General features: G+C 44.8%; 1 protein-coding gene and 1 long non-coding RNA gene across 6 annotated transcripts in view; one reads left to right on the top strand and one right to left on the bottom strand.

Annotated features, from left to right (window-relative positions):
• LOC119151266 (deubiquitinase DESI2-like) overlaps positions 1–24,589 on the bottom strand; it is a 58,052-nt gene extending 33,463 nt beyond the window's left edge. Inside the window, exons 1-2 of one of the 3 annotated variants that reach the window (XM_037395017.1) lie at positions 23,052–24,589; positions 8,115–8,214 (exon numbers count right to left, since the gene is read on the bottom strand). In XM_037395017.1, coding sequence (XP_037250914.1) covers positions 8,115–8,214; positions 23,052–23,059 — 108 coding nt within the window. In that variant the 5' untranslated portion in view covers positions 23,060–24,589. Of the gene's footprint in view, positions 1–8,114; positions 8,215–8,804; positions 8,862–23,051 lie in introns of those variants that run through there. The other 2 variants (XM_037395018.1, XM_037395019.1) reach the window with 2 other exon arrangements.
• LOC119151270 lies at positions 10,628–17,503 on the top strand. 3 transcript variants are annotated; one of them, XR_005105360.1, is made up of 2 exons: positions 10,628–12,603; positions 17,108–17,503. It is a non-coding gene; the product is annotated as an uncharacterized LOC119151270 (long non-coding RNA). The 3 variants fall into 3 exon arrangements; XR_005105362.1 differs by lacking the exon at positions 17,108–17,503 and adding an exon at positions 16,119–16,795; XR_005105361.1 differs by lacking the exon at positions 17,108–17,503 and adding an exon at positions 13,510–16,795.
• Positions 24,590–26,406: the final 1,817 nt, after the last annotated feature.

Genomic DNA, 26,406 nt, shown 5'->3' with positions numbered 1-26,406 from the left:
ATCCCCACAGGAAACAAAAAAAGAAAGTAACACTCCCCGGATCTCCTCTCTGTGCAAGTGCTACGTAAGGCCAAAATCCAGTCCAGCGCTGACACATCATACAGGCATGTAAATTCTCACACCATTTCATTCCCACTCACTTGCCAAAAACAGTTGTGCTGGTCCTGTGAGCCAACAACAGCAGCATCAGAAAAGAGCAGAGTGGGGGCTGTTTGCACCTAAGGAATCTATATTTCATGCTGGCTTTGGTGGCACATGTTCAAAAATACCTCATGGTACCCGTGACAGTTGACTGTGTGCCATTAACATTAGTTTGCTATTGAAAAAAGAAAAAACAAATTAAAAATCAATATTTATCTCTACGCTTCTGAGAAGGGAATCTCTTCACCAGCATGGATGGGGAAAACCCTTTCACAATGTGAGCTGAGATTTTTATTTTTTTTTTTGCCTGGAGAGGTCCCAGGGGTCATGCCTGACTGGCAGTGTGCCTAACCAGCTTAGCTTAGAAAAATACTGGGAAATATGGATTCCTACAGCTAGTGACTTGTCCTGTTTCCCTAGAGTGCTTTGTCTTGTCTTGAACAAAACTCTTCAAATACAGTGCCAATTTCATACAGCGTCTCATCTCTCTGCATTATTTTTTCCTACAAGAAAAAGGATATAGGTGCCTTTTTGCCATAGTCATACACTCTGTCTCTGCTGTTCCAGCACAATTACCAAAGAATCGCATTGCAGTGATGTCTCCCGATTAGAATTTAAGGGATTAAAAAGAAAGCAAGGAACCTGAACATAACAATGATAAAATGCTGTTGTACCAATGAGATTCAAATACACATTACCCCCAAAACCCTGTTTCTGCTGGTCTGAAGGGAAAAAAAATGAAGAAAAAAAAATTAGTAGAGCAAGGAATATTTCCTTGAGAAGGGAACTAGGGAACTGTGTACAACCTAGCCCAATGCCAAACAGGGTTGCTGGATAATTATCTTCTACAAAGCACAAAACTGATATACAACCAGTGACTAGGGAAGCTCAGATAGAAATTTGTTTATAACTCATGGCCCAAGGGCTTCTATGCTGAGTGATTTTAGCACTGTTTAAAGTGACCAAAGACACTAACCACTCAGTTTTGGAAATGAGTAATCATTTCTGATTGCTGGCATTTAGCTAGTGGATGCTGACAAACTGCTTTAAGGGTACTTTTGCCCCCCCATATGAAGATATAACAGAATGATTAATATGTACAGCATGCCATGACGGCTGGGAAAAAAAATAAAAAGCTGTAGGAGTATCCTAATGACTCTGATGTCATGTGCTCTGTTCTGGATTTTCGGGGGGTTACAGGAGATTATTTTTCTCCTCCCCACCCCCGCAAGGATTCCCACTGCCTTTATTTAATGAGCAGCATTGGACATGCAGCTCAGCAACACCATTTAATAGCCATTCCTTGCTGAAAGACAGAGATGACGGTTAGCAGCAGTGCCTGGCAACAAATCATCAGCATTCAGTACTATGAAGATACTGTTTTGGGTGAAAAACATTTCAGATTAAAATGTGGGTGTTTGTTCCTTCAAAGGGACAGCCTCCGTGCTTGCTTCTCTCAAGAGTCACACACCCCCTTGCACAGGGAGAGGCACAGACATGCCAGTACAGCTTCTTTGGAAAACACTTAAGTTATTCTTTCTTTCTTCTCCCTGCCTCCACCTCCTAAACAGCACAGCATGTGTCGGACTAGCATTCGGGCTGCCCTAAATATTTCCCTTCTGCTGAGCACAGTAATAATTTTACACCTGTGCTAAAGCAAATCTTCTGTGCTAGTCCACTGTGTGTTGCATACATCTAGAGACAGACCTGAAATGACCCTAGTGATTCAGCCAACTGGTTTCTTCATGGACATGCATCTTAATGGTATCTCCACATCTGAAACATACCCAGTGAGATCAGGGATTGAAGGGGAAGAGGGAAGATAAGGAAATACTTCAGTAAGATCAAGGAGGAGAATTTGCCTTATGTAGCAGGTTTCACTGGCAATATTCCTTCGCCTTCATCCCCACCATTTGTATTTATTTGTATAAAAACATAATCTGTTAGATACTGCAACTATATCCTGGCTCCTATTTATTTTAGTGGAAAGATAAATGGTTGTATATTTGTACCATGGCATGCAAATGGTATTGTCTGCCAGATCCCTCAGAGACCCGCCAAAAAAATCTCCTGCACACAGAATAGACATCTAACCTGAACTGTGGCCAGGTGAATGTAGGAGAAAGTAGTAAGCACTGTAAATATCTCACCTGGCTCACAACATCCTCTAATATCAAAGACATCTGCTCTCAGATTAAACTATCCTCCTAGTCTGGCCCTTGCAAGAACGTTCTAGGTACGCAGATAGCTATTGTAGGAAACCAAGGCCTCATTCAGCCCTAGCTGGCAATGGCCCACCACCTTTCTCAAAAGCAGGTTGTAACTTGTTTCTAGTGCTGAAGAAGAACACTCCAACCACACCCTCATTTTGATTAGTACCAAAAATAAGAGCCTGTACTCTTAATGGGACACTACACAGATAAGTCATATTCCATATTCACCCAAAAATGCATCCCAGAGAAAGTGACCACATTCTTTCCAGGCTGATCTGTAGGGAAGGAGAACAAAACCAGAACTCCATACAATTGGGCTCAGCTTAGATACAGACACAACTCCCACAACACATGAAAGGTGTTGTACAACAGATGTGGATCTCAGTTTTCCTGAGCTGTGTATCTTTAAGTTCATTCATGCAAACTAGGGAATACAAATGGTCATAAACCTATAAATTAAGCTAATTATCCTGCAGACCAAGATAAAAGACAGATTTCTGTCCCTATATAACAGGAAAGTATCTCAACACTCCACCAATGAAAGTCATGCAAGTGATGAATGCAGAGGTCTGAGACCATTCAGCTCCCACTCGATATATCTGCCTTCTCCCAAGTTAGATGGATGCATGCAAGAGGTAAACAGATTAATCGAACAGCTAAGATCAGCAGCCCAGCTTGATATATTTCATCTTAATGTGAAACTTTTGTTTGCTCTATGAAGTACAAGTTCAGTAGCATTTATATAATTCATTGTACTGTGCTTCCCTTTAACACCTCAAAAATCTCGCTCAGACTCTCTTACTGGAAAACAACAGAAAGGGATTAAAAAAAATTAGTCAGTATAAAAATTCATAGAGGGAACAAATTTGTATTTGACTGGGCATTTTGACTAAAGGAATGTCTCATCAGTGGGAGATTTCATCTTGGAAGGGGTTAGGTTTGCCAGATGGAGTTAATAAACCAACCGCTGTGTGCATGCATCTTATCAGATCCAGATGAAAAGTAACTCGTCATCTCTGTGGAGCCAGGACTCTCTCTCTTGTTGCCATTTATACCGTGTCTTCATGAAATATGGTGGAATCCCAGTTCACAGCTGAGGCTCATAGTTGGTACCACAAATAATTCATTAACAGCAGAACAAGGCAAACACCAGCATGCTGTAAGCAGGAAAGCATTACCTCATTCCACAGAACATAGATAAAACTTCCACAAGCAAATAGGATATATTTGCTCATGCGCCACATGTGCAAACATAAATACAGTCTGTATGTATACAATGAAGTCTTAGAGAACAGCAGCATTTTAACATTCTGGTTTACATGAGGTGTGCTGCTAGCAATGAGCAAATGTACCCAAGAGTGTGTACGAAGCCAGCCATGGATAGACTGACCATCAGTCACCTTTCACATATGCCATTTTAGTAATCGAGCCCAGAAGCAAGCCCAGTATTGCACCAAAGGTTCAGCACTATAGATACATCCTTAGCAAGTCTCCTTATGGGAACAATTTTCTCTAACCATCCTTTTCCAGAACATTGCCACTTGCAAAGGGATGCTACTGAATCCCTAGAAATGCCTATGCTTTCTGTGACAATAGTTAGCCTGTTCAGAGGACAGCCTCCTTCAGAAAGTAAATTACAGAAGATGCCAACTTTTTAACTCTCTCCCAGCTTACTTTATTCTCCAAGGGGCATTTGTACACTGTGAACAATGACAGTAAATACACAACTTGGTTTGATACCCTTCAGCAGCAGCACCTTCCAGGTAACCAAACATGAAACCAGTGTTGGATAAGTACTAGCCACCAATGCATCTTTTTCCTTTCTCCATTAAAACCCCCACACACTGTGACATGAGCTTTGCTTCTATTTTGTGTAATGATGTAGCCATGGTTTCTACCTCACTTGAACACTAATACCAATGGGGTTTGTGCATCCATGCTCATAAATACCTTCTTTGCTTTCCCTTCCAACTCAGTCCTAGCAAGGCACAGGCTCTTTTTCATCTGTTTGATCAGATGGCAATACACAATGGATGTGAGCAAGACCAGCTTGATGCTGAATCGTTGTGTTGATGCCAGTTCTAAAGAAAAACACTCCCTCCAAGAGAAGGAATACCAACTACGTTCAGCGGAAAGACGGGATGGAGAATAACATGCTTCGTGTCACAAGTAAGCCTTTGGAAGATGGTAGAAGTAAACAGGAATCAGTCTTGGGTTGTAAAGCCTTAAGAACACCCAGGCTTTTGGAAGCACCCAGACGCTCTGTTTTCTTCAGAGTGTAGAACTGTTTGGCGTTGTAGCACTCTAGCCTTAGTTCAAGCAAAGTCGCATAAAAGATTTAGACAACACGAACCCACCAATTAGGGGTGGGAAGACCCCAAGGTATCCAGAAGAGAGCACTGTTACTAATCATTCCTCACCTAAATTGTCTCAGGACCCTGTGCTTTCAAAACCGGATGAAAACACTGTTACTTTTAGCTTCTAGATAGACCTAAAAAAAATGATAGCCTTTCCAGTAATGTTTAGCTATTTCTTCAATCCTTCCTCCAACATGTCAGAAAAGAAAAGTCTGTAGGGCCAAGTGATAGCAAAGCTGTTTCAGAGAAAATAAATTAAATCTTTGCATCAGAGCTTTCCTGTTTCCACCAAAAGAAAACTGGCGAGATTCCCCTGCCTGAACTTCCCACTTTTATTTTTGTAGAAGGAGTAGGAAGAATGAGGAAATCAGAAGAGGCTCCATTTGAAGTTGACGTGGATGACTGTAGGATACAGACAGACAGAATTGGCCCTGGAGGATCCCAGGGGCAGAACAACACTTACCCAAGAGTAACAGAGGAATCACAGGGACAGAATAGCTAAATTACTAATAATCTTGGGCAGGCCTCTCACGTAAAAAGTCTCTGGGACCTGAGCGCCAGAAGGTAGCAACTGTGATGCTGATCTCCAAACTGAGGTCCACACGTGGGCCAAGGAATTACAAGTCTTCAAGCCTGGCATCTAGACTAGGTTAATCAGGAGAAGCAATAACAAAACATAGCATTAACGGACAATAAATATGATCTTTTGGGCAAGGGTCAACATGACTTCTGTGAGGTCCTGTGACACCCATTTCTTGGTATTCTTTGGAGAAATTGGTGATCTCATTGGCATAGTTAACATTCAAAAAATGTTTTTGATTACATACTTCAGAAAATGTCTTTAAAGATGCAACTAGTCACAAAACAAAGAGATATGGTGGGGTTCTTCAGGTGGTATGAGAAGAGTAGGTAGGAATTGACTATTGGTGCTTAGGGACATGGTTTAGTGGTGCACTTGGCAGTCCTGGGTAAACGGTTGGACTTGATGATCTTAAAGGTCTTTTCCAACCTAAATGATTCTATGATTCTATTCTGTCCGATAGAAAACCTATACAAAAATAAAAAAAAGGAGAGGAAAAAAACCCCTTGGCTTTTCACCACTAGGTAGTAGACCTGCAAACTCCCTGGCAAGGGATGTTGATACAAAAGGTTACATTGGTTTAGAACTGAATAAAAGAATGGGCCATTGAGGATTAGCAAAGAGAGGTCAAGCCCAGAGAAGCTCCAGAGCTGAAACTGTTTGGAAGCTGTGGAAGTGTTAGAGGGAAGTGTCATACATGTTCATGGTGCTCCGTCTCCCATAGTGGCCACAAACAGGCATTGAGAAAAGAATAATAATATGGGATGAGATATTGGACTGTTGGACTTGGACCCTTGGTCTGAGCCAGTTTGGCCATTCTTATGTTTGTGTGTTCTTCTGTGTGAAGAATGAAAACATTGAAAGGAAGCCTTGGAAATTAGTTCTCCCATTATAGCACAGTGATTTGAAAAAAAAGTAATAATAAAGTAACAGAGGTTTTATTTCCCAGAAAAGGCAGCAAAATAAAAAGGGAAGCTATTTCAAACACCCACTTGAAAGATGCTGGGCAAGCCTTTCAAACCACTGGAAGAGAATCTGCTTCACGCTTTGATAGTCAGGATACAGTTTAAGCAAAGGTTTTGAGATTCCATTGTAATTACCCAATTAGCTCTTGCGTGCAAAAGGGATTCTCTTGCATTTATCCATATCCAGCAGGGCAGAAATCTGAAGCTTTCTGCCTGCTGTGGATTTACTCTTCCAATTCATTAGGATTAATTTCTTTACCACCCACACAATTCTCTTCCTCCCCTCCTGCCCTACTACCACCTGTCAAAGTTATAAAGATGATTGGTGCTTCTTAAAAGCAGCACAGAGCATCTTTATCCATCTATTTACTGACAGATGCTTCCCCCCCTCCTTTGCTAGACTAGTTCTTTCCAAAAGCCTGCAGTCTGTCAAGCTGTCCCCAGAGCACATATGTGCATGCTGTGTTTAACCACATCACCTCCTGTAACCCTAGTGTGTAACGTAACGGTGTTCCTATCCCCCCAAAATCTTAGGTAGCACTTTATTTTGACAAGTCCCAAGTAAAACACAAGAAGATTTTCAAATCTACTGGCCATCAAATTAAACCAGAACCTAAGTAAACTAGCTAGAATAAAGCTTTCAGGCTAGTCCAGAGCAATAATTTTAATTTCTAAAGCAGAGGATAAATTCTGGTAGATTAACATACATGCAATCCTGTCGTCAAGTCACTGAGCAGAACTAGGACTGTTTCTCCTTACCTCTTCCCACCTCAGTCCAAGGCTCGTACTAGGTCATGGGAAACATGAGGGGTATTAATCTTCCATGCTCTAGGTCATCTACCCCTGTTTACTAAGTGACATCTTTGCAGAAAGCCTTTTGAATTATATTACCAAAGCTGCTCTGTAAATTAATTGGTTTGGGAAGAACCATCTCTGATCCTGTTGGCGCCACAATATGACAAGAAATCCTAGGAGCTTTCTTTCAAATTGGAAATCGTGATAGCAACAGAAAGCCTGCACCTGGACTTTAAAAAGACCGAGCACTGAAAGAGTTCTTCTGACCCACAGTTCCCTCCAGTGCTGGAAGCTATATGAACTCCATCAAAGGGGAGCACAGGTAAATTGGGAAGCCTCAATAAAACTCTTTGCTTTGAAAAAGATACCACAGTCCTTAAAAAGAAATCAGAGCATTTTCAGCAGCCACAGCTGGAGAAGAGGAATAACAAACATAACTCCACATCAAAACCTAAGAGACAGCACAGCAACAAGGCACCTAGTCATAGAATATCTCAATATCAGTATTTGGAAGGGACCTATAAGGATCATCAAGCCCAACTGCCTGCTGCTCACAGGACTACCTAAAATTAAACCATAATGACTAAGAGCATTGTTCAGACACTCGAACTCCGACAGGCCATGACCACTTCCCTGGGGAGCCTGTTCCAGTGACCAACCACCCTCTCAGTGAAGAACTTTTTCCTAATGTCCAATCTGAACTTCCCCTGACACAGCTTCATTACATTCCCTTGTGTCCTAGAATCAGATGAGCCAGCCTCTCTGCATGCCAGCATGCAGCCTCAGCTGCACAGTGGGAACAACAGCCTTTTCCTTCTCCAGAGAAATCCTAGTGAAGGCTGAGAAAGGATCATGCGCTGGAGTGGAAAAGGCTAAGCAGACCTTTTGGGCATCCTCCTGTTCCAGCACCTGCCATGGCAGCACAACATTGAGATAGTCACCTCTGCATTAAACTGGCAAGTACCATCAGCCGGCTCCAGAGCACAGAACTGCTTGGTGGAAGCTAACGTAGCCTGGCAAGAAGCACAGCACACAGCCCCCTCGTGCCGCGTTGTTTTCTTACCCACTGTTTCTGCATCCTCAATCCCTTGAACAATATCCACCACGCTGCAACATGCATGTCTGCAATTTGCACGCCGTCATCTCGAGTTGCTTGGGCCTTCCTGACAGAATTAAATGAATAGCAAATTGAGTGCTGTTTTCCCCTCCCCCTTTCTTCACTCTCCCCTTGCTTTTGTACATGCTGCAGTAAAAGCTTCCTCTGAATCAGATTTCAGCTGTCACAAAGCCAGCAGTTTTCTCCTAGGAAGTCTGGGTGCTAGTGACAGAAATAGCAGCTGCTTTAAATACTTCATCTGCTACATGCGGTCAAAGGGCAGCAAAAGCCGAGGCCAGGAGCAGGTGTGGGGGCTGTTTGCAGAACCATCGCACCCTCCCCAGGCAGGCTCTGGTGGAGAAAGGAGGGGGTCCACCACCTCCTGACTGACAGGAAAGCCAGGGACAGCTGAGGCAGAAGGGGTGAGGCTGCAATGGGACATGTGCTCACCCCGGGCACAGGTCAGGCAGGTGCTGCCAGCAGGACACCCCTCAGCCCAGCGCCCAGAAACCCTGCTGCTGCCTCAAATGCCTATGGGAGTCACATCAACCCAGGCAGTTACACCTCAGATGCCAAAAAGCGGTTAGGGTTTTAACCTCCCAAGCATCCCACAAACATCTCCTCCCACCCCAACAAGAACACTCTTTCCCTTCTTACAGGGGGGACAGCCCAAGGCAAAGAGATTTACATGAATTGCTAGAAGTGCACTTGGGATGGCAACTAGGACTAAAGCTTTGGTATTTGTCTTTCTCAACATCCAGTGCTTTACTCAAAATGAAGGTTTGGTTGTTCTCGGCTAGGGTCCAAGGACATGCTTTGTTGGCAGCATTACACAATCTGTTTAGAGCTTTTTGATTCCCACATGTTCAAAGCACTTGTACTTTTCACAAAACATTGTGGTATCATTGAACACGATGTTATGTTTGAGCTGAAAGGAAGAAAAAACCCCATCTCCCGTCTATTATTACATGTAAATAAGAGTTGGTCTCAATCATGCTATCTTAGTAGAGAATGAAATAAGAGCGAGCTTGACCCTAGCTGTGCTAATTAGTGACAATCTATCATCAATTTGCTGACACAAAAAAGCATCCTGTGAGACCCACCAGCATTTCTTTCACTCTGCATGAATGCATGAAGGCATCCTGGGATAGGAGGAAGGGTAGATGAGAACACAGAAGTACCTGAGGGCCTAACTATGTCACAGGGACCCTAGAGAACACAGTTTAAGCCATGTGTATGATCCTGTTTTAATGGGTTCACTTACCTGCATCACCTAAGGCTTCCAGTAGTAGTATTTTAAACAGCGGCAGGAAAGCGTAATACTGCCTCCAGTTGTCAGATTCAACAACTTATTAGCAACATGCTCCCACTGAAGAGAGCCTTTGGAGTACTCCAGAAAACTTTTGCAAAGGGCACAGAGGCTGGCAGTGTTTAGTGAGAGCTACCACTGTGACAAGTGCCAGCTGTAGGCTTTGTGAGATTGTTCAGCGAGGGGATCTTGTGCCACATTACTAAGAGAGACTTCAGGACCTCTCTTTTTATTTGGGTGATCCTAAGATTATGACATTATTTAAAATGCTTCTTCTGCAGATAGAAGAAAAATTTATTCCTTGTGAAAACTGCCCTACAGTTGAATGGAAAGTAGCCAGGATTTTGGTTTAGCTTCATATCTGCTTCAATGTACGTTATCAAAAATAAGCCAGAAATAAAGTGTCAGTGCCATTCCATTTCCACTAGACTAGTCCCAGCTAGAAGGAGCCGGGGGTCAGGTTCTCATGCCTGAATACTCCCAAAAGAAAGTTGTGCCTTGATACAAGCAGAGTGATTTTCTTCTTTCATTCCTAGTCTCTGGTCTGTCTCTGCTCAGTCTCGCTCTTTTGGAGTAGCATACAAGTTGAATACAGAGAGCAGGCAAGCCCTAGAGCCCCACAGAGACTCATGTGTATGTCTGTTTCTAGAGTAATGGTTAGCAGCAGCATCCCAAAGAGGCAAAACAGCTAGCCAGCCAACAGTCACAGAAAATTTATTATGCCCTCCGGGATTTAAGAGCCCCCCCAGGTGGCTTTCAAGGGAGCTAAATACTTAGGTGTTTTTCCTAGTAGGTGTTCATTATGGCAATATACCTATATTGCAGTAGCATTATGCTTCTAAACATATCCAATGGTACAGCACCAGTTCTGTTGCAGGATCCATGATACAAGCTTAACTTTCTCTTCTGGTTTCCCAGTCCACATTCTTATTGCCCCTGCTAGCACCAGCTCATCTGGTGTGGGGCTCAGATGAAGTAACTATCACTTCTGGATGCTTAAGGTCTTTGACAGAACAACAACTTTACAAATAATGAGTGGCAGGGCACTAAAAGCTTTCTGACTCTAGTGATAGAGCAGTTCTCCATGCTTCACGGGCAGTTCAGATGCTTGACATAAGGGATATTGTGATGATTAATAATTAACTGGCTGGAAACACTGAGAGCCCAAGGACAGATGCCTCCCATCTGCAAGCTCTGGGAGCTGAGGCTGCATTTTGCAGGACAGAAGGAGGGGAGCTGGTAAGGGTGAGAAGGTGACAAGGTTGGTGTGCCCCTGGAAGACAGCAGCCTTTTCAAGACAGTTTGCCTTTTGTCTCCCAGCACAGAAGGTATCATCCTGCACTTCTCCAGGTGGCTTTCACCATATTAACCACCAGGGGACCAGAGCAGCAGCAATCCCTGCCAATTCCTGGTGACAACTCACCTAAATGAGAGGCATCATTAGAAGGTATGTTCATGTATTCAATAGGCTTTAACATCAGCTTTAATGAGACACCTCTGAGACCTCAGGAGAGGTAACAGACAGCTGGAAAAATGCTTCAAAGTCCTGTGGGTATGCAAAGTAGAATTCAAGTTCAGAGGTACCAAGTACAGGATTTTTAAGCACCTGATGTTAGACTATTAAATTGTTCTTTATGCTAACTTTAAAATCTCCATCTGCATAAATTCATTTGATCCAGCAACAGCTTTAACTGTATCAAAATTATCCAAAACAGCAGCTGCAATAGGCGCTGAACTGTGTCTCTCAGAGTAATTACACATTACAAAGGGAATCCTTGAAGCATTTCAATAACATGCCATATTACAAACAGTGCCTAAAAAGCCACAGATGGACGTGTGAGCCTCCTAGCATAACTTTACTGCAGAGGTGGATTTGAAAGATAGAATGACATTTTTACTCCAGCGTGCTGCCCAATTCCTTGCCTTTCTCTGAGAAGTAGAGGGTGTTTTAAAGAGTGTTGAAGAAGTTCAAGTTCTGGTTGATCCTGTGGGGCTGAAGACTGTGAGAGAAGTACAAGGAGTCTCTCCCTCCCCATCCCCCTTTTTCTCTTGCCCCTGATCCAGCTCTCAGATGAAGTGTTCCCTCCCAATAGCTCTGCCAGAATACAAGGGTCAGAAGAGTAGCTCAGCAGTCAGGGGGATGTATGACCAATCCAATTAACGGGGTGCTGGGATGAACACCTTTCTGTCCTCCCTTACCCCCCAGGGCGTCCTGCCTGCTTGCCTGGCTTTGGCAAGGCCTCTGGCTACCATGCTGCAATGTCCCCTGCCAGCAGCACTCTGCCCATGGGAGCAGATAGAATTTGATCTAGACAATAAAAACAACTGAAATTTTCATGGATCCGTGTGGTTTGCATTTGTTTATCCTTCAGGAGGCTTCTGCTCCGCAGAAGTCACAGCTTTTTTGCTTATATTATGAGACCCATAAGGGAAAAAAAGGGATTTGTAATACTTCCTTTCTTCTGGTCCCAAGAATACGTGAGCTTGAAACAAACCCATTTAGCTTGTCCCTGTTTCTTATTGGCTTATGCTGGAATTAATCTGTTCTGTTTCATTTCAGTACAACCTATTCCTCAATGCACTGGCCCCCAATATCCTTGCAGCAGCAAGCACACAAGGCACAGTGCTCCAGCAGCAGAAAATATGTCTATTCCACATCCCAAGGAACTGCCAAAGAGAAGATAGTCAGTTGTCTTGGGTAATGAGCAGCTATAAAAATTAAGAGTGAACAAGGGCATGGCAAAAGGCACTGCAATCAGGAACAGTGAATGTTAGAACTGGAGACAGATGGTGGGTGGATTTCAGCTCAGGACATGCATCATTAGCTCTGGCCTCCACAGATTTGGAAACCTCCAGCACTGCCTTCCCACCTTACCACAATGCCTCCATCACAGTGGTACTCTATAGATGTACTAGCCTGTGTATGCTTAGTGCTGGGACAGAAAAAAGGCTGCACAAGTAATTGACTGTCCAGGTTAGGTAGCCAGTTAATGAGGAAAGGGCAGAAGAGATCCTGTCAGGGCAGCAAAGCCCGACATCTGGCTAAAAATACCATGAACGGAAGCAAAGCAACAAGAGGAGTGAAGAGCAAGGTTGGCCTCTGCTTACCAGGAGGAGCAAGTGCTTTCTGTTCAGACATTTGTCCAGGTGGGTACAGACCAACTTTCTAACCACCTCATCCTCCAGATAGGATTTAGCCCTCCAGCTGCCTCACAGGGAAGCAGCCTGGTCACTCAGGCCATCTCAGTCCTTCATGATGAAGCGGTTTTCTTTCATATAAAGTAAAGAAAAGATTCCTTTCATGTAACATACATGTCCTCTGGCCCACTGAACATGTGTGAGTAACGGTATAGCCTGGCTCCAGCCTGAACACCCTCCTGGAACAGCTAGGATCCACTGGAAACATCCACTCTTCTGATTAGTATTTCAAATAAAACCTAAATGTTTTGACACAAGAGACCCAGAACAACCAAATCCAGAGTTGCCTGCTGTCTGCTTCTATGGTAGACCTGCATGAAGGGGCAGTTCTGTTCAAGTCCCTCAGGGATTTTGACCAGGTCTCTGTCACTCCAGATGCATCAGCACACTAGACAGTGGAAGTCAAATGCAAAACTACTACTGATCCTCCCCCAGCACAAAAGTAGCACTTAAGTCAGAACCTCTGGGCATGTCATGCCATCTGAAATGCCCTAAAATATTCAAGACATCTTTACAAAGTTGATAGCTATGAAAGAGGATCCATGAGGGAAGAGACCTGGGACCTTTCCCGAGAGGAAGCCAGAGGTCAGACAGATATCCTAAAATGGCCCCCCATGTCTGTGCTTAGGCAGCTGAATGAAGCCTTCCATTATCTAAATAAGTGATTTGCTGAGAAAGCCCCTCAGCCCTGCCTGGAAATACCCACGACCTGGGCTGCCTCTCATGCAACTCGTGGAAGCCTGCTGAGGCTCTTGCCCCAGGAGTGCAGGTTAATGACAGAGGCAGTGATTTATCAGATTAGTCCCATGCTTAATATCTCGGTCCTCTCTTTCTGTCACTTCTCACATTCACCAGGAGAATCCAGAACTGGGGGACATGACAAATACAGGGCAATTATAAAATCTCCTGCTCCAAGTAGTCCCAAACAGAGCAAGACACACAGATAATCCAAGAACAGATGTGTGGAAGAACATCACGTATTTAGGGGAAGCTAACCTATGGCAAAGCCTATAATTCACTCTAGAAGGCAACATGAGGCTCTTCATGCACTCTAAACCCCAAGGCAGCAATCAGCATCCAGGAAAGTTTTTTCTTGCATCAGTATCCAGTATAAATCAATCACTGGCAGAAGATACTGAAGAGAGCAGCAAGAGGGTTGACAGTGCCTTGTGGGTTTAATTAAGACTACATGGGAAGCACAGTAATAGATCCATGGTTGAAGGTTCAGCAAACCATGTTATCAACAGAGCTTACGCTGTGCCAGGTTCTTCACCTCCCAGAGATGTGGATCCATCAGTAGTCTCACAGCATTAAACCCATTTGTTGACCCACATGATGAAGGTACTTACTGAACAGGCTGAAATGCCTTCAGCATTTCTAGCATCTGACACTTGCTTCTGTAGATAAGCATTCCTAACTATCAGAGATGATTTGTAACCCACAGCATTTCTTCTTCCTGTATCATTGCTTTTCTGGACACCTCGAGATTCATTGCTGAAAAACTAAGTTACCAATTAAAACAATTCCTCACTCTTAGGACGTAGCCTTGTATTTTGCTCCAAGATAAGAGGTCTCACAGATTCATGTGCCGATTAGATAAAGCTCTGATGTAAGGAGGTATCTACTTTCACTCCTGTAGATCCTTCATACTCAAGAACATCCAATGTTTACCAGGAATAGTATGAAATATTTTGTTTACTAACAGTTTAAGTCCATTTGCTAGAGAAAGAATCATCAGACTTGTGAGTTTTGCTTCTTTTCTGCCCAGCAGAAATATAGATTTTATTTATTGATTGGTCTCTGCCTCCCTCCCCAGCTTCAGCTACGTCACCTTGGCATAATGACAGGAACAAGAGAGACTGGAACAGAGAATTAGAATAAGGGCAACCCAGGTCATTAACATAGTTTTCGGCCCTAGGACACCCATTTAGATTCAGTTCATTGCACTAATGTACAACTATATACCTGCCCATCACCACACTTAGAAATGGATCTGACAGCTGTTCCAACTTAGCAGCTCTGTTCCTATCACTAATGCTCAGCTCCCCCCAGCAGACACGCCAACCGCACATGTAACTGGTCCCTGTGGGCTGCCTCAGCAGGAAGATGGGTGACCAGCTGAGCCACCACACCAGAGCAGCTCAACCTATAAAGCAGGGATGAGGCACAAAAGGCAGAAGGGTCTGCTTTGTTACTGCCAATATAAATTTATTTGGTAGGTGAGCGACAGTCTCCAGTATTGTCAACACATCAGCTTTCATCAGCACTAAGGATTTTGTTTGTTTTGGGGGTTGGTTTGTTTGTTTTAAAGAACAGCCAAGTGACATTAGGAACCTTGACAACCTAATGAGCCAGAGGATAAATCTTGCTGACAGAAGTGTCATGTTCTAAAAGGCTGTTTGGGGAAATCCCAAAAAGCAACAGAGAAAATTCACTGGAAACCAGCTTCCATATGCTTTCAAGAGGAAACAATCATTTCTCAGACTTGCTCAGAGACAGGCCAGGGGATTGTGGCTTTGCCTGTGTATGGGGTTAAAGGACAACTTCCAGTAGCAGCAAAAGTTTTCTGTATCTCTAGGTTACAGCAGACCTTACCTTAAACCCCTGGGTTTACACCTCAAATCCTGCCCATAAGACTCCTGACGCTGCAAGAGTTCAGGCTGCCTTGAAATGAGTACTTTAGAGACACTAGAGTCAGATTGTCACCTGCAGGTCCAGCTCAAGAGCACTGATATGGGAACTGAGCTAACGACAGGACTTGTGAAACTTTGCTCCAGAAGCAGAATTCACACTTTTTTTTTATGCTGTGCTAGCTTTTGTAGATTCTCCTCGCTCATACAGGTTTTTTATATTCGCCAATATAAAGGAGTGCGTGTTGTGGAGCAGCTTTCCTAGACCATGCAGGACCAGCAGAAGTGACAACTCCCACATTGCCCTGGATGAGTCAGTTCAAGTCAGTCCACTGGGCAACAGACCACCGGTTCAATGAGCTTGCTGATGGGGTGGACACTGTAGCTGAAGACAGCAGTGCTCTATGTACCATCAAGAGATAGCTCCTAAAACATCTCATGCATAAGCATACAGTAGTCTGCTAAAGAACTGCAGTGCTAGAGAAGATCAGCAGTAGCATGGACAGGTAGCCAGCTTGTCACCCTGACAACATCAAAACAAACCGTTCCCCTGATGGATAACATATCTCCAAGCTGTTGCTAAGACAACAAAAATCTATTTATTATGCATAAATGGGCACACTTCATCACTGGACTTATTAACCCAGGCCATGTCACTTACTCTTCAGCTTCTTAGATCAGATGGCATATTTGGATTCCTTCTTCTTGAAGGAATAGACTCAGCTGCAGCTTAGTGTATTAGGGTTTTTGCCTTTTTTTCCTCCAATTGATTTCCTTTCTCTAAAGATGCAACTAAACATCACTTGTCTCTTGCATTTCCTCGTTTTCTCACAGGCTTGAACCAGGAACTGACTACCACAGTGCTCTGCATCACCAGACTGCTTTCCTTTTCCCTCTGCTCCCGAGTTCAAGCAGGGCAAGGCAGCAATCCCACTCTATGCCTGGCCTGCTTGAGGTCAGCCTGTTGTCACTCAAATTAAATTGATGCAGTCTAGGAGGAAAAGAGAAGCAGAAACGAAGCCTAATTTTCCTTACCTGCACATGCTGCCAGGCTGCTCAGCCCGATTTAATTGAAAACTCTAATGTACTCCCATCAAATTTGCCACAACACTTTTTTTTTTTCCCCTCCAGAGTCCAGAGCATTTGCACTGGAAAATGTTACATCCAAGAAAAGTTAAGCAGTCTAGATAGCCCTTTCGTATCTTGGGCTCAACATTTTGCTGACATCCAGCAAAAGCAGCTTTCTCTGCCTCCTTTCTCATCACAGCAGTGGTCTCTCTGGCCTCTAACCAAGAGTCTTCCCAGCAATTTTTTGGGCCCATTTAACTTGTATCATATTATGACATTACTGTTGCAGATTTTGCAGTAGGACCATTACTTTACTTGAGTGATTATGAACCCCAGACCTATTATGCAGCACAAGCATACTTTAACAGTCTAAATTCAGTCTACCAACACCCTCCCCTCCAAAAAAAAAAAAAAACAACCCACAAAACAAAACAAAAACAAAAGCAGTACAGAAGGCCAACTAAAAGCTCTAGGAAGGCACAGAAAACAAGCATCTGAGCTCCGTCTGATCTCTCACACTACCACCTGTGACTAGCATTATGTTCAACTACACTTCGACAGTCTAGCATTTATGTAGGACATGTTATAGCGCTGTGGGGAACCCTTTACTAGACACCAGGCACCTGCTATCTCACCATTCTGTTTTGTTATCCAGTACACTGTACTTGATATGGTTTGAAGACAGCAGAATGAATAAACTTCTGGATAAATGATAAAGTAAAATTCTAAGGCCAAATTTTTCCCCTTTCCTTCAGGAATTTAAGGATTTACCTTTGACCTTACCCCCACAACAAGTCTGTGAAGAAGATAAAACAGAGAAGGTCCTCCTTAGCCATGGCTTATTCATTGAAGAGGGAATCCTTATGAGCTCTGAGAGTGGCCACAGAATAAATAAGAACATGATACATCTATCAAGCCCTTCCAACAACATGGCAAATTTGAGTGAATAGCATGTTTTGGAGAACTGAAATGGTTCAGATTTGACAAATAGTTTTGGCCAGAGATGATTGGCAAATATTTTAAGGAAGAGTCAAAACATTTCATTTAATTAGTTTTAAGAAGTGATGGGTTTGTTTCAGAACAACATATATATACATATATATATATATAAGGAGTTGCCAGAATTTAATTAAAATCTCCCAAAGGCAGTATTTCGCATTTTGTTCTCCATTTATTAAATACATTCAGTTTGGCTAACATATGAAGGAGGAAAAAGAAATAAGAGATCCTAGTGACTCTATATGCTTAACCTTTCAAGACCATAAGTTGCTCTATCGACTTAGAGCATCTCTTCAGCTCACCACAGCAAGAAACTCCACAGCTATCAACCTACTTGACAAAAAAAGTCCCCTTGCTCTCCTTGTGGCTTCCTGGAATACCGAAGAGTCAGGTGATGCTGCACTTCTCCACACACAGCAACACAAAACCAACTAATGAGTAGTGCAGAGATGGGGCCACAACCTGCAATAGGATTTCTCACTCTTCCAAGTTTGCCGAGAGCATCTGAGACCTCTACTAACAGTAATCATCAACATGTTGACATTTTTCTGAGTAACTAGACTTATTCTTTCCTCCAGAGAGATAATAAAACATTCTGTGATTTAGTCAGTGCTTAAAATAATCACTTCATAGAATGAAGTGCTCTGCTTGCAATCCTGTTGCTGCTACTAAAATAGACTCAAAGGCTCCTTATGTGCTGAAGTTAGAGGTACAAAGCACCTCTACTCCTTCAGTCCCAAAGCATTTAATTATAGTAGCCAAGTCTCACTCTCTCTTTTCCACTTGCACAGGAAGCCAAAAAGGGATGCTAGAAGGGTCTGTGTTGGTTTTCCATGGTTACACACAGGTCATCTCCTCCAAATCACATGTGAGCAAAAGACGTTAAAACAAAATACTAAATATAACAAAGCTGAAAAGTACAAAAAAATACTCCATAATACTACTTTGCATCAGAGAACTTGGCTTAAAGCACTAAAATGTTATGTAATTATTCTGTGGCCATACAGACCCTCTAGCTTTATGCCTTTTCTCACAGATAGCTGGTGTGTCCTTTTCATACAGGGACTCTCTCACAATCCTTTTCTCAGAGTACATAAAGAAAACCCAACTTTCACCCTATGCCAGGTTTCTGATGCAAGAGTCCCACATACAGGTTCCCACACCACAACTGCTTGTCCAAAAATCTCACCTACATCTCTCCTGAGACTGACAGAAAATCCAGACTACCTCTTGCAAGTTCTCCTTCTTAACCCAGCAGCCTCCCACCATTCCCTCAGTCCCTGAGCCCCAATCCATGTAAAAGCAATTGTAAGATGACAGACACATATAGAGCCAGATGGAAACAAACTCTTCATCAGAGTTCTTCTCCCCACCTGAGCCACTCACTGGCTGTAATCATCCTCTGATCAGCCTCCACTGGGAGACCACAAGGTGATTTGCCACACAGACCATGGTCAGTGTTTCTTGGTGGTACAACTGAAACTGCTTCTCTCCCATGGAGGAAGATAAATTCATCACAAGCCCTTATGGTTTGTAACACCTTCTTCCTCCTTCTCCCCCTCTCTAGAAATGTTGCCCTCTGTGCAGATGCAGCCTCACAGGATGCTCTGTTCCACCACACCAATAACAATCAGGAGTGAGATTCATGTTACTGGAACTCTTAGAAGCTGCATGCATGACTATAAGCTTTTACACCCTCAGCCCAAAATGCCACCCCTTCTTCAATACAGGCTTCTTGCTGTAATATCACAAAGGCAAAACAGGGGCTTTTATCACTGCCATGGAGACAAGAATGTTATTGTATTTGGTTTTCTGTCAGGGCCACTTGGATGATCCATTCCATGTGATGGAGAAATCCGTCCAATCCAATGACACCATCACCCACCGATCAGTGAAGCAAGAGAGACCTCACTCAGTCACCTGCCAGGCCACCCTTTGCTTTCAGCCATTTAGGCGGCAAATTATAGAAAAAACTGAAAGAATATGGGAGAACCATTATAAATAATAACATTTGGGCTACCTCTCTGAAGTTGGAAGTCACAGGGAAAAAACTCAGAGCTAGTGTGTCTACAGTGACCTGAATCTTATTTCCCTGTCATTCACTCCAGAGAGGGTGACAAGTAATGTCATTGGCATCAATGGAATAACAGTGGGACACGGCTAAGAGGCTCACCCTTCTCATCCAAACAGACCCTACACCATTGCTCCTTGGCTCCCTGCTGACCAGAGCTCTGCATTCTTGTCTGCAGCATATCGTAGGGGCTCATTTTCCCCAGCATAAACAGTAAGCAAACCCACCAGTAGATTAAAATGACAGTTTTGTATGTTATCAGCTGCAAAGACAGTGGAAACTCAGGACAACCATATCTGTAATAAAAGAGGGACATCAGTGATATGAATATCTTTGCTTTTAATTTGATAGCATAAATGTGCTATGCAATAAGCTGAAAATACTATGAGGGCTCCCAACTTGAATCTCCTCCAAGTGAAGTATTTTTAGTGGAATGTGTTTAGCTTGCTTGTTAAAGATTTAAACCTAAGCAATAATTGCAGTTACTCTTCTGTCTGATTTAAGTAGGCAACATTTATTAATGTACAGTGATTAAGTCAACTATTCCAAAGCAAGCCACAAAGACTTAAAGCCATGAGGAAAAAGGATGATATCCCAGCTGAAGTAACCCTGTGATCTGATCCATGATAAACAGCTTATTAAGGTGGAGTGGAGGAAAGAGAGCTGCAGGTTATGGAGGGGAATTTGATTTATCCCTCTAAAGGCAAAGTGATAACTGACTGATCAGAGCAAATTCTTGTCATAGATTTTATAGGCTCAGTTATGTCATGCAGGTCTCTGAACAGCTTAGAGTAAGTCCACGATAGCTGGATTCAGATTGGGAAAGAGATTCATCCATGATCAAACCCTTGATCCATATTGTTATGCTGTGTTCACACTTAAATCAGAGTTTAATATCCTGCATATTCATTCTTTAAAATATCCTGGTTGAGCAGCAAAGTTTTCCTGCCCTATCTGTTTTGCAAGTCTACAAGTGTGTAAAAGCTCTTTAGTAACAGATAAACCAGGATATAATCACCCTGCGTGCCAAGGGTGAGAGAAGTTGCTTTTGATGATGATATTCTGAACACTTGAATACCCAGTGATTTTTGCTCAATTCTTTTACGCTGAATAAAATAAGTCTACAAATAGACATACCTGCTTCAGCTGTTTGTGCAAAACACTTCATTAAATAGAAGCACTTTTTTTCCAGAAGAAGCCTGGTACGTATCTAATGGGTAAAAGGATAAATAGCTATAATCTTTAAATACACAAGACTACACAGAGTGGGTGTTTCATAGCTGCACAAAGCCCATAATTGGACTTCGGCCCTAGGGGTAAGTTTTCCTGCAGTGTAAGTGCTTCCAGATGCCATACAGGGGTCATGTGCCTTCTCAGGAAAGCAGAACTTTACATTCAGTTAATTGTTATCCCCAGCTGTTGGTTTGTTGTTTTTTTTTTCACTGAGGCTAGTTTTCCAACAGTCATTCAAGCAAATGTGCTCATTTCCCAGTTCCCCCGCAATTCCCCACCACAGTGTAACAAAGTGCAAATTCTGCATGGCTACATTCCAAACTCCATGGTGTTAAAACCATAGCAGCAATGGAAAAGCATGTAGCCTCAATAATCACAACGTAGGACCTGAACTAGAGGTGACTCAGTGGTAGTCGAACAGATGCTATATGAAAATAGAACGGTTTCTATGCACGGAGTGGTTAACCCATGGAGTTAGTACTCACACATGGAAGTTTTCATGGCTTCCTAAGCAGCAAAAATTACTCAGTCTGAATTACATGGATGACCTCAATTCAGTTCACTGTGTCTGGGTGTCCATCTCAGAACACAGTGACTATGAACAACAAGTCCCTTCTCCTGTAAGTCCTTTAGACTTCATCTTTGGTGCAAATCACATGAAAAAAAGGCAAAGGCCATGTCCATCCAGTATTTGGATCTCTTCAGCTCAGTAGCAAAATATTCACTGATTTGGGACAGCTCAACAGTGGCTAATGACAGAGAGGAAAGTTCAGACCACAGCAAGCTGCAAAACAAACTAAAAGAGTTGCAAGGAAGACAGCTGACATAATAAAAGGGCAACATAAAGGGGTTCCTTTATCTTCCTCGAAGTATTAACAAGAAACTCTTGTGTATGCATTTGCAATGCCAGTCCCTTGTTACCAAGCACTAGCTACCACTTGCTTGGGTTACAAGACCTGTTGGAAGAAGAACAGCATGGGGGAGTTCACAGTTTGAGCTGCAACACAACTGACCATTAAACACTCAAGAACAAAGTTTAGGGGAAGGATTTTACACCAACTTACTCAATTTTACCAATAATAGCTCTGGAAGAGGCAGCTTCAAGCCACTGTAATTGTGCTTTTCAGACTGTCCTTCAATACAGATACCTACCAAAATAGTCCTTACCACTCCCTCTTCTCTCAGAAAACAACCCAGCTTTTTAAGTCAAAAGAAGATCACTTAATCTTTGTAATAAGAAGAGGTTTTGCATTTACAGCAACCCACTCCTAATCTCTTTGGTGTCTATTCTCTGGATTCCCCCAACAGGGAAACCAACATTATTCTGTAGGCTTCCAGTTGAAATTTGTCACTCCCTGATGACAAAACACAAATTTATGCCATAATCTTAAAAGTCTGGAGCTAGATATTTAGAGCTCAGTCAGTGCCTGGGCCTCATAAAGTTGTATTTTCCCCAGAAAAGTTCACTAAATTCTTGGAAGATTGGAAAACTACTTTTGGGGGGTGTTTTTGGTTTTGGTTTTTTTTAACATTAGTTCATAAACAAAAACCAGAGGGGAAGTACATCATCATCAAAGTATTCCTTGTCTGATCATGCCTCTCCTAAGCTCTTTTCAGACCAGAAAGCAAACAGTTTGTGCCAAGCCTTCTACTCTTTGTGAGCTTGTGCCAAGGCTAGGACTTGGATCTTCTGATTTGTTAGCACAGGTAATTCCCACCCACATCCCCCCTTGCAAGAGGAGGGCAAGGAAACCAGTTGCTACACTGAACTTTCAGGAAACATTGCCAAGAAGCACATCCCTGTGCTCCACCCTGTGCTGAAACTTCACCAGTTCAGACAATTTCTTACTCCTGTTGTTGCAATTAATCTTCAGAGGTTACATACATACAATCTTATGCATATGAGGGACTGATCCAAATTATTAGCCTAGAAACTCTGTCCTTGCTGCAATTCTACAGTTGTTCCTCCTCCCTGGATGAAATCCTGACCCCTTCCCCACAGCATGGCAGTGCTTGCTCACTCAAAATTAAAGGACAATTATCTCTAACAAAGAGAGAAGTGATCACATCTCCTTCCTTAACTGGGACACTGGAAATTAAAAAGTCCTCCCCTCACCCAGTGCTGCTCCTGAAAGATCCTGCAGAAAATCGGCCACAGTTTTACCTGTAACCAAAAAGCCAAACGTTTCAAAGGAAAAAGCCAGGGTCAGCATCATCTCTGCCAGCTAGAACATGATGAGGAGTTTGGGGGGGCAGGTGGGGATCAGCCTCTCTGGGGATCTGTGCTTGGCTTCTCTTCATGCAATGCCTGCCTCCAAGCACAAACTCCCACCCAGCCCCACTGTCGCTCCCCGCCCCCCGCCCCCCCCCCCAAATCAGTACTGTTTCATACTCACCATGTCATAAACGTTCAGAATCACCGGTTCATTTGCCATTGTTGATTGCAGTAGAGGCTGGATTAAAACCTTTCAGTCCCTGCCAGATGTGTGTCGCTGCCCCCAGGGTATGCCTTTACCCTGAGCCAGATAGAAGGAAATGCCTCATCCTACAGTCTCCGAAGGAAGGAGCGTGGAGGGAGGAGGAAAGCAGGGAATTCTTGTGGTTGTGGGGGTGGGTGGGGGTGGCGGTGGGGGGTGTAAAGTTGGTTGCAGGGAGGCAGGAAGGCTTGGGCTGGGTTTGCTGGTTGTATCGGGTTTACGTTACCCCTCCACAGTGCGCCAGATCCGAGATTTCTTTCTAACTCCGTAGCGCACCTCGGGGTCCGCAGGCTCACACGGCGCTGTACCCCGGCACCGTCCTGGCTGGTAAGCCCCGATCCACGGAAGACGGACAGACCGCGAGCCCAAAGCCGAGCCCTCTCCTGGCACCGGGCGAGAGGCGGCTGGGGGGGCGTGTGGAACCCCTTGGAGCCCTGCTCGGCGGAGCGGCGTGCCGGCGGAGGGCTGCCAGCAGCCGGGGCACAGAGGCCCGGAGCCGGCCCGGAGCCGCGCACCGGCGCCCTCTCGGCGGGCAGAGCCGCCGGCCCCGCGCCCTGGCGCGGCGGGAGCTGCCCCGGGCGGCCGGCAGCTGTCCGCGGTGCTGATCGGCCGGCTCAGGCGCGCCGCGGCGGGCTCCCCGCCCCGGGCAGCACATGGCGAAGGGGCTGTGCCAGAGGGGCTCCGGCGCGGGGCTCGGCGGCGGCGGCAGGAAGAGGAAAGGGCTGGCTGCCCCCGACGCGGAGGGGGGGTGCCGCGACCCCCATCTTGCCCACAGCCGTGCAGGCAGAGCTGGCGTCGGCGCCGAAGTTGGCGGGCAGCTCTCCGAGGGAGGTAACGCGGGATGACCCGGCGCCGGGGCTGGAGTTCGGAGGGTGCCGAGCGGGCGATGGTCCCTCGCAGGCGCGGTGCGGGGCCGGCTACCCCCGGCGATGCTGCTCTGCTGTCCGCAGGGCTCAGTCCTTACTGCGGGGTGCTCTCGGCCCGCGCCGGGCAGCCCCTACTGCCTGACAGCCGGGGGGCCCTACCCCGTCCCCTGCCGGCTGGATGCATCCCTGCACGGCACGCCGCGGGAGGGCGGGGAAGGGACAGGGCGCCTGGGCAGGGCGAGTAGTTTCACTTCTAGCAGCGGCGGGGTCTGGAGTTTCTGTCGTCCTGGAGCTACTTTATACTCGTGTTAGGCCCGGACGGCTCTGCCATGCCTCGCCAGCAAACAGTGCCCCCTGACCTGGACGCGAGAGTCAATTACAAAATCCACTGCGGTAAATTCCTCTTCCTTTTGCTCCTCCTCTCGCTTTGCTTTAAAGGGAGCGCAGGGTCTGCGATGGTGCTGGGAAAGGGTGCAGCTGGAGGGGGAGGAGGGGGCTCCTGCCCCCCGAGATTTGCAGCGGTGGGGCAATTGTCACGCTGACCCTTAAACGTTCAGACACCGCAGACTCTTCTGAAGCAGCACCCCCCATAAAAAAAAAAAAAAAAAAAGCAGGGAAGCAGGGATGACCTCATCTGAGATGGAGGCGTATCTGAGGCTCTCTGCCAGCTCACAGCCAACCAGATCTGAATGAAAATTGCAGGCAGCCCGTTACATCAGCAAAGCCCAGCATGCCCCAGCCCTTCCCTATACGGTCTTCAGCTGGATGGGAATCATCCCGTCCTGGAAAAGGCTCACCTCCCTTTGTCAGGAGCAGAAGGAAAAGATCGTAGAGCTGCAGCCTTGTAAATTACTTGTTACATTGTGCAGGAGGATCTGTGGTGAAGACAGGCAGCACGAAGAAAAGTGAGTCCACATCCTGCACAGCTAAGTGTCAGCCCAGCGGAGTCAAACGTTAAACTTTCCCTCCAGCCACCGCTGAAGGAGACCCAGAACTGCTTTGCCCTAGTGATATGCATTGGCATTTTGAGAGAGCAAAGCCATGCCTCAGGCCTGGACAGACTCCAGCACATTAATTTCATCCAGGCTAGTCATTCCATGGGTGGACTAGGCAATTCCGCACACATGGCACAGGGGCTGGGCCAGCACCTCAAGAGCACCCCTGGCCCTCTGACCCACCAACTCCAACTTCCCTGTTAGATGCCATTAACCATCTGGCTCAGCAGCCTGGACCTGCAGGAGCAGTTTCTACAGGTAGGGGAAGGTACCCCCTCCTGCTCCCCACCATCTCAGAGTCCAGATACTGCCCAGAGGACAGACTATACCCCCATCATCATTTTAAAGACTACGAAGCAACGAAAACCTCCCTCTGCAAGGGGGACCATCAGCATGCCCTAACTTGTAAAATAAATCTCCTACCAAATCCCCCAGGGCTCTGGCTAAACTGTCAAAGATACTCTGAGGTTGTCACTTTTGAGTATGTGTCCTGCTCTGGCGATGGTGATGTTTTAAGGAGACTTAAAAGGAGAGGGAATAGCTGATGTTAAACTGACTGATGTAATTGGAAAAGAAAAGCAGCACTCAAGCTCTTCCCACACTTGTCCACATGCTTACTTGCTAAAATAATTACAGTGTCTGCTGTGCCCAGAGTTTGTAGAGGAATGAAGCTGGGTTAATCAGCATTGATAATACACAACTGTGGGCTGGCTTCAGGGGCGGGTTGGCTGATGTAGATAAGGTGCAGGTGTGGCTGGGCAGCCAAGGAAGAGAGAGGAGGAAGAAGCAGAGAGAAGAGGGAAAGCGTGTGCCCTGGGTGAGGTGAGACTAGGAGAAGGCAGCAGAGGGACTGGCATGAAGAGTGTGTTGGTATGAGATGGTAAAAGACCTTGTTGCAGCTGGCTAGTTTGGAGAGTGCTGCGACAAGAGTTCACTAAATAAATTAAGAGACTTAATCCAGATCCATATTCCAGAGGCAGATATCTATAAATAACTAGGATCTGGGAAAGGTGACAGGCAGGCAGAAGCTTAGATGTTTTGTCCTGTAAACATTTCTAAAATAATCACAGGGTGATGGGGTGGTGGGTTATAAATTAAGACCAGAATTTCACTTCTAAATTTTAGAAACAGAAGAGGGGAAAAAAAATTAAAACCAAACATTTGTCTTTAAACTCATTTTCTTGCTTTAAGAGATCAAAGCCAGTCTACATGTGTATTTGTTATTTAAAGGACTTTTGCTGTAGGGGAGACAGTAAATGCCACTTGCACATTAAGACCTGGGTTTGCTTCCCCTAACTCGAAATGTAACTGCCAGAGCTACGTTAAGAATGTTGCTGCTCCAGGCTCCCTTTTCTTCCCCTTCACAGAAAGAAGTTGTTCCGAATGATGACAGCCTCATCAGTGTTTCAGATA

This window comes from Falco rusticolus, chromosome 7 (assembly GCF_015220075.1).
Source record: "Falco rusticolus isolate bFalRus1 chromosome 7, bFalRus1.pri, whole genome shotgun sequence".
NCBI lineage: Eukaryota > Metazoa > Chordata > Aves > Falconiformes > Falconidae > Falco > Falco rusticolus.
Note: the sequence above shows the minus strand (reverse complement) of the source record. Positions and strands in the feature narration are given on the sequence as shown.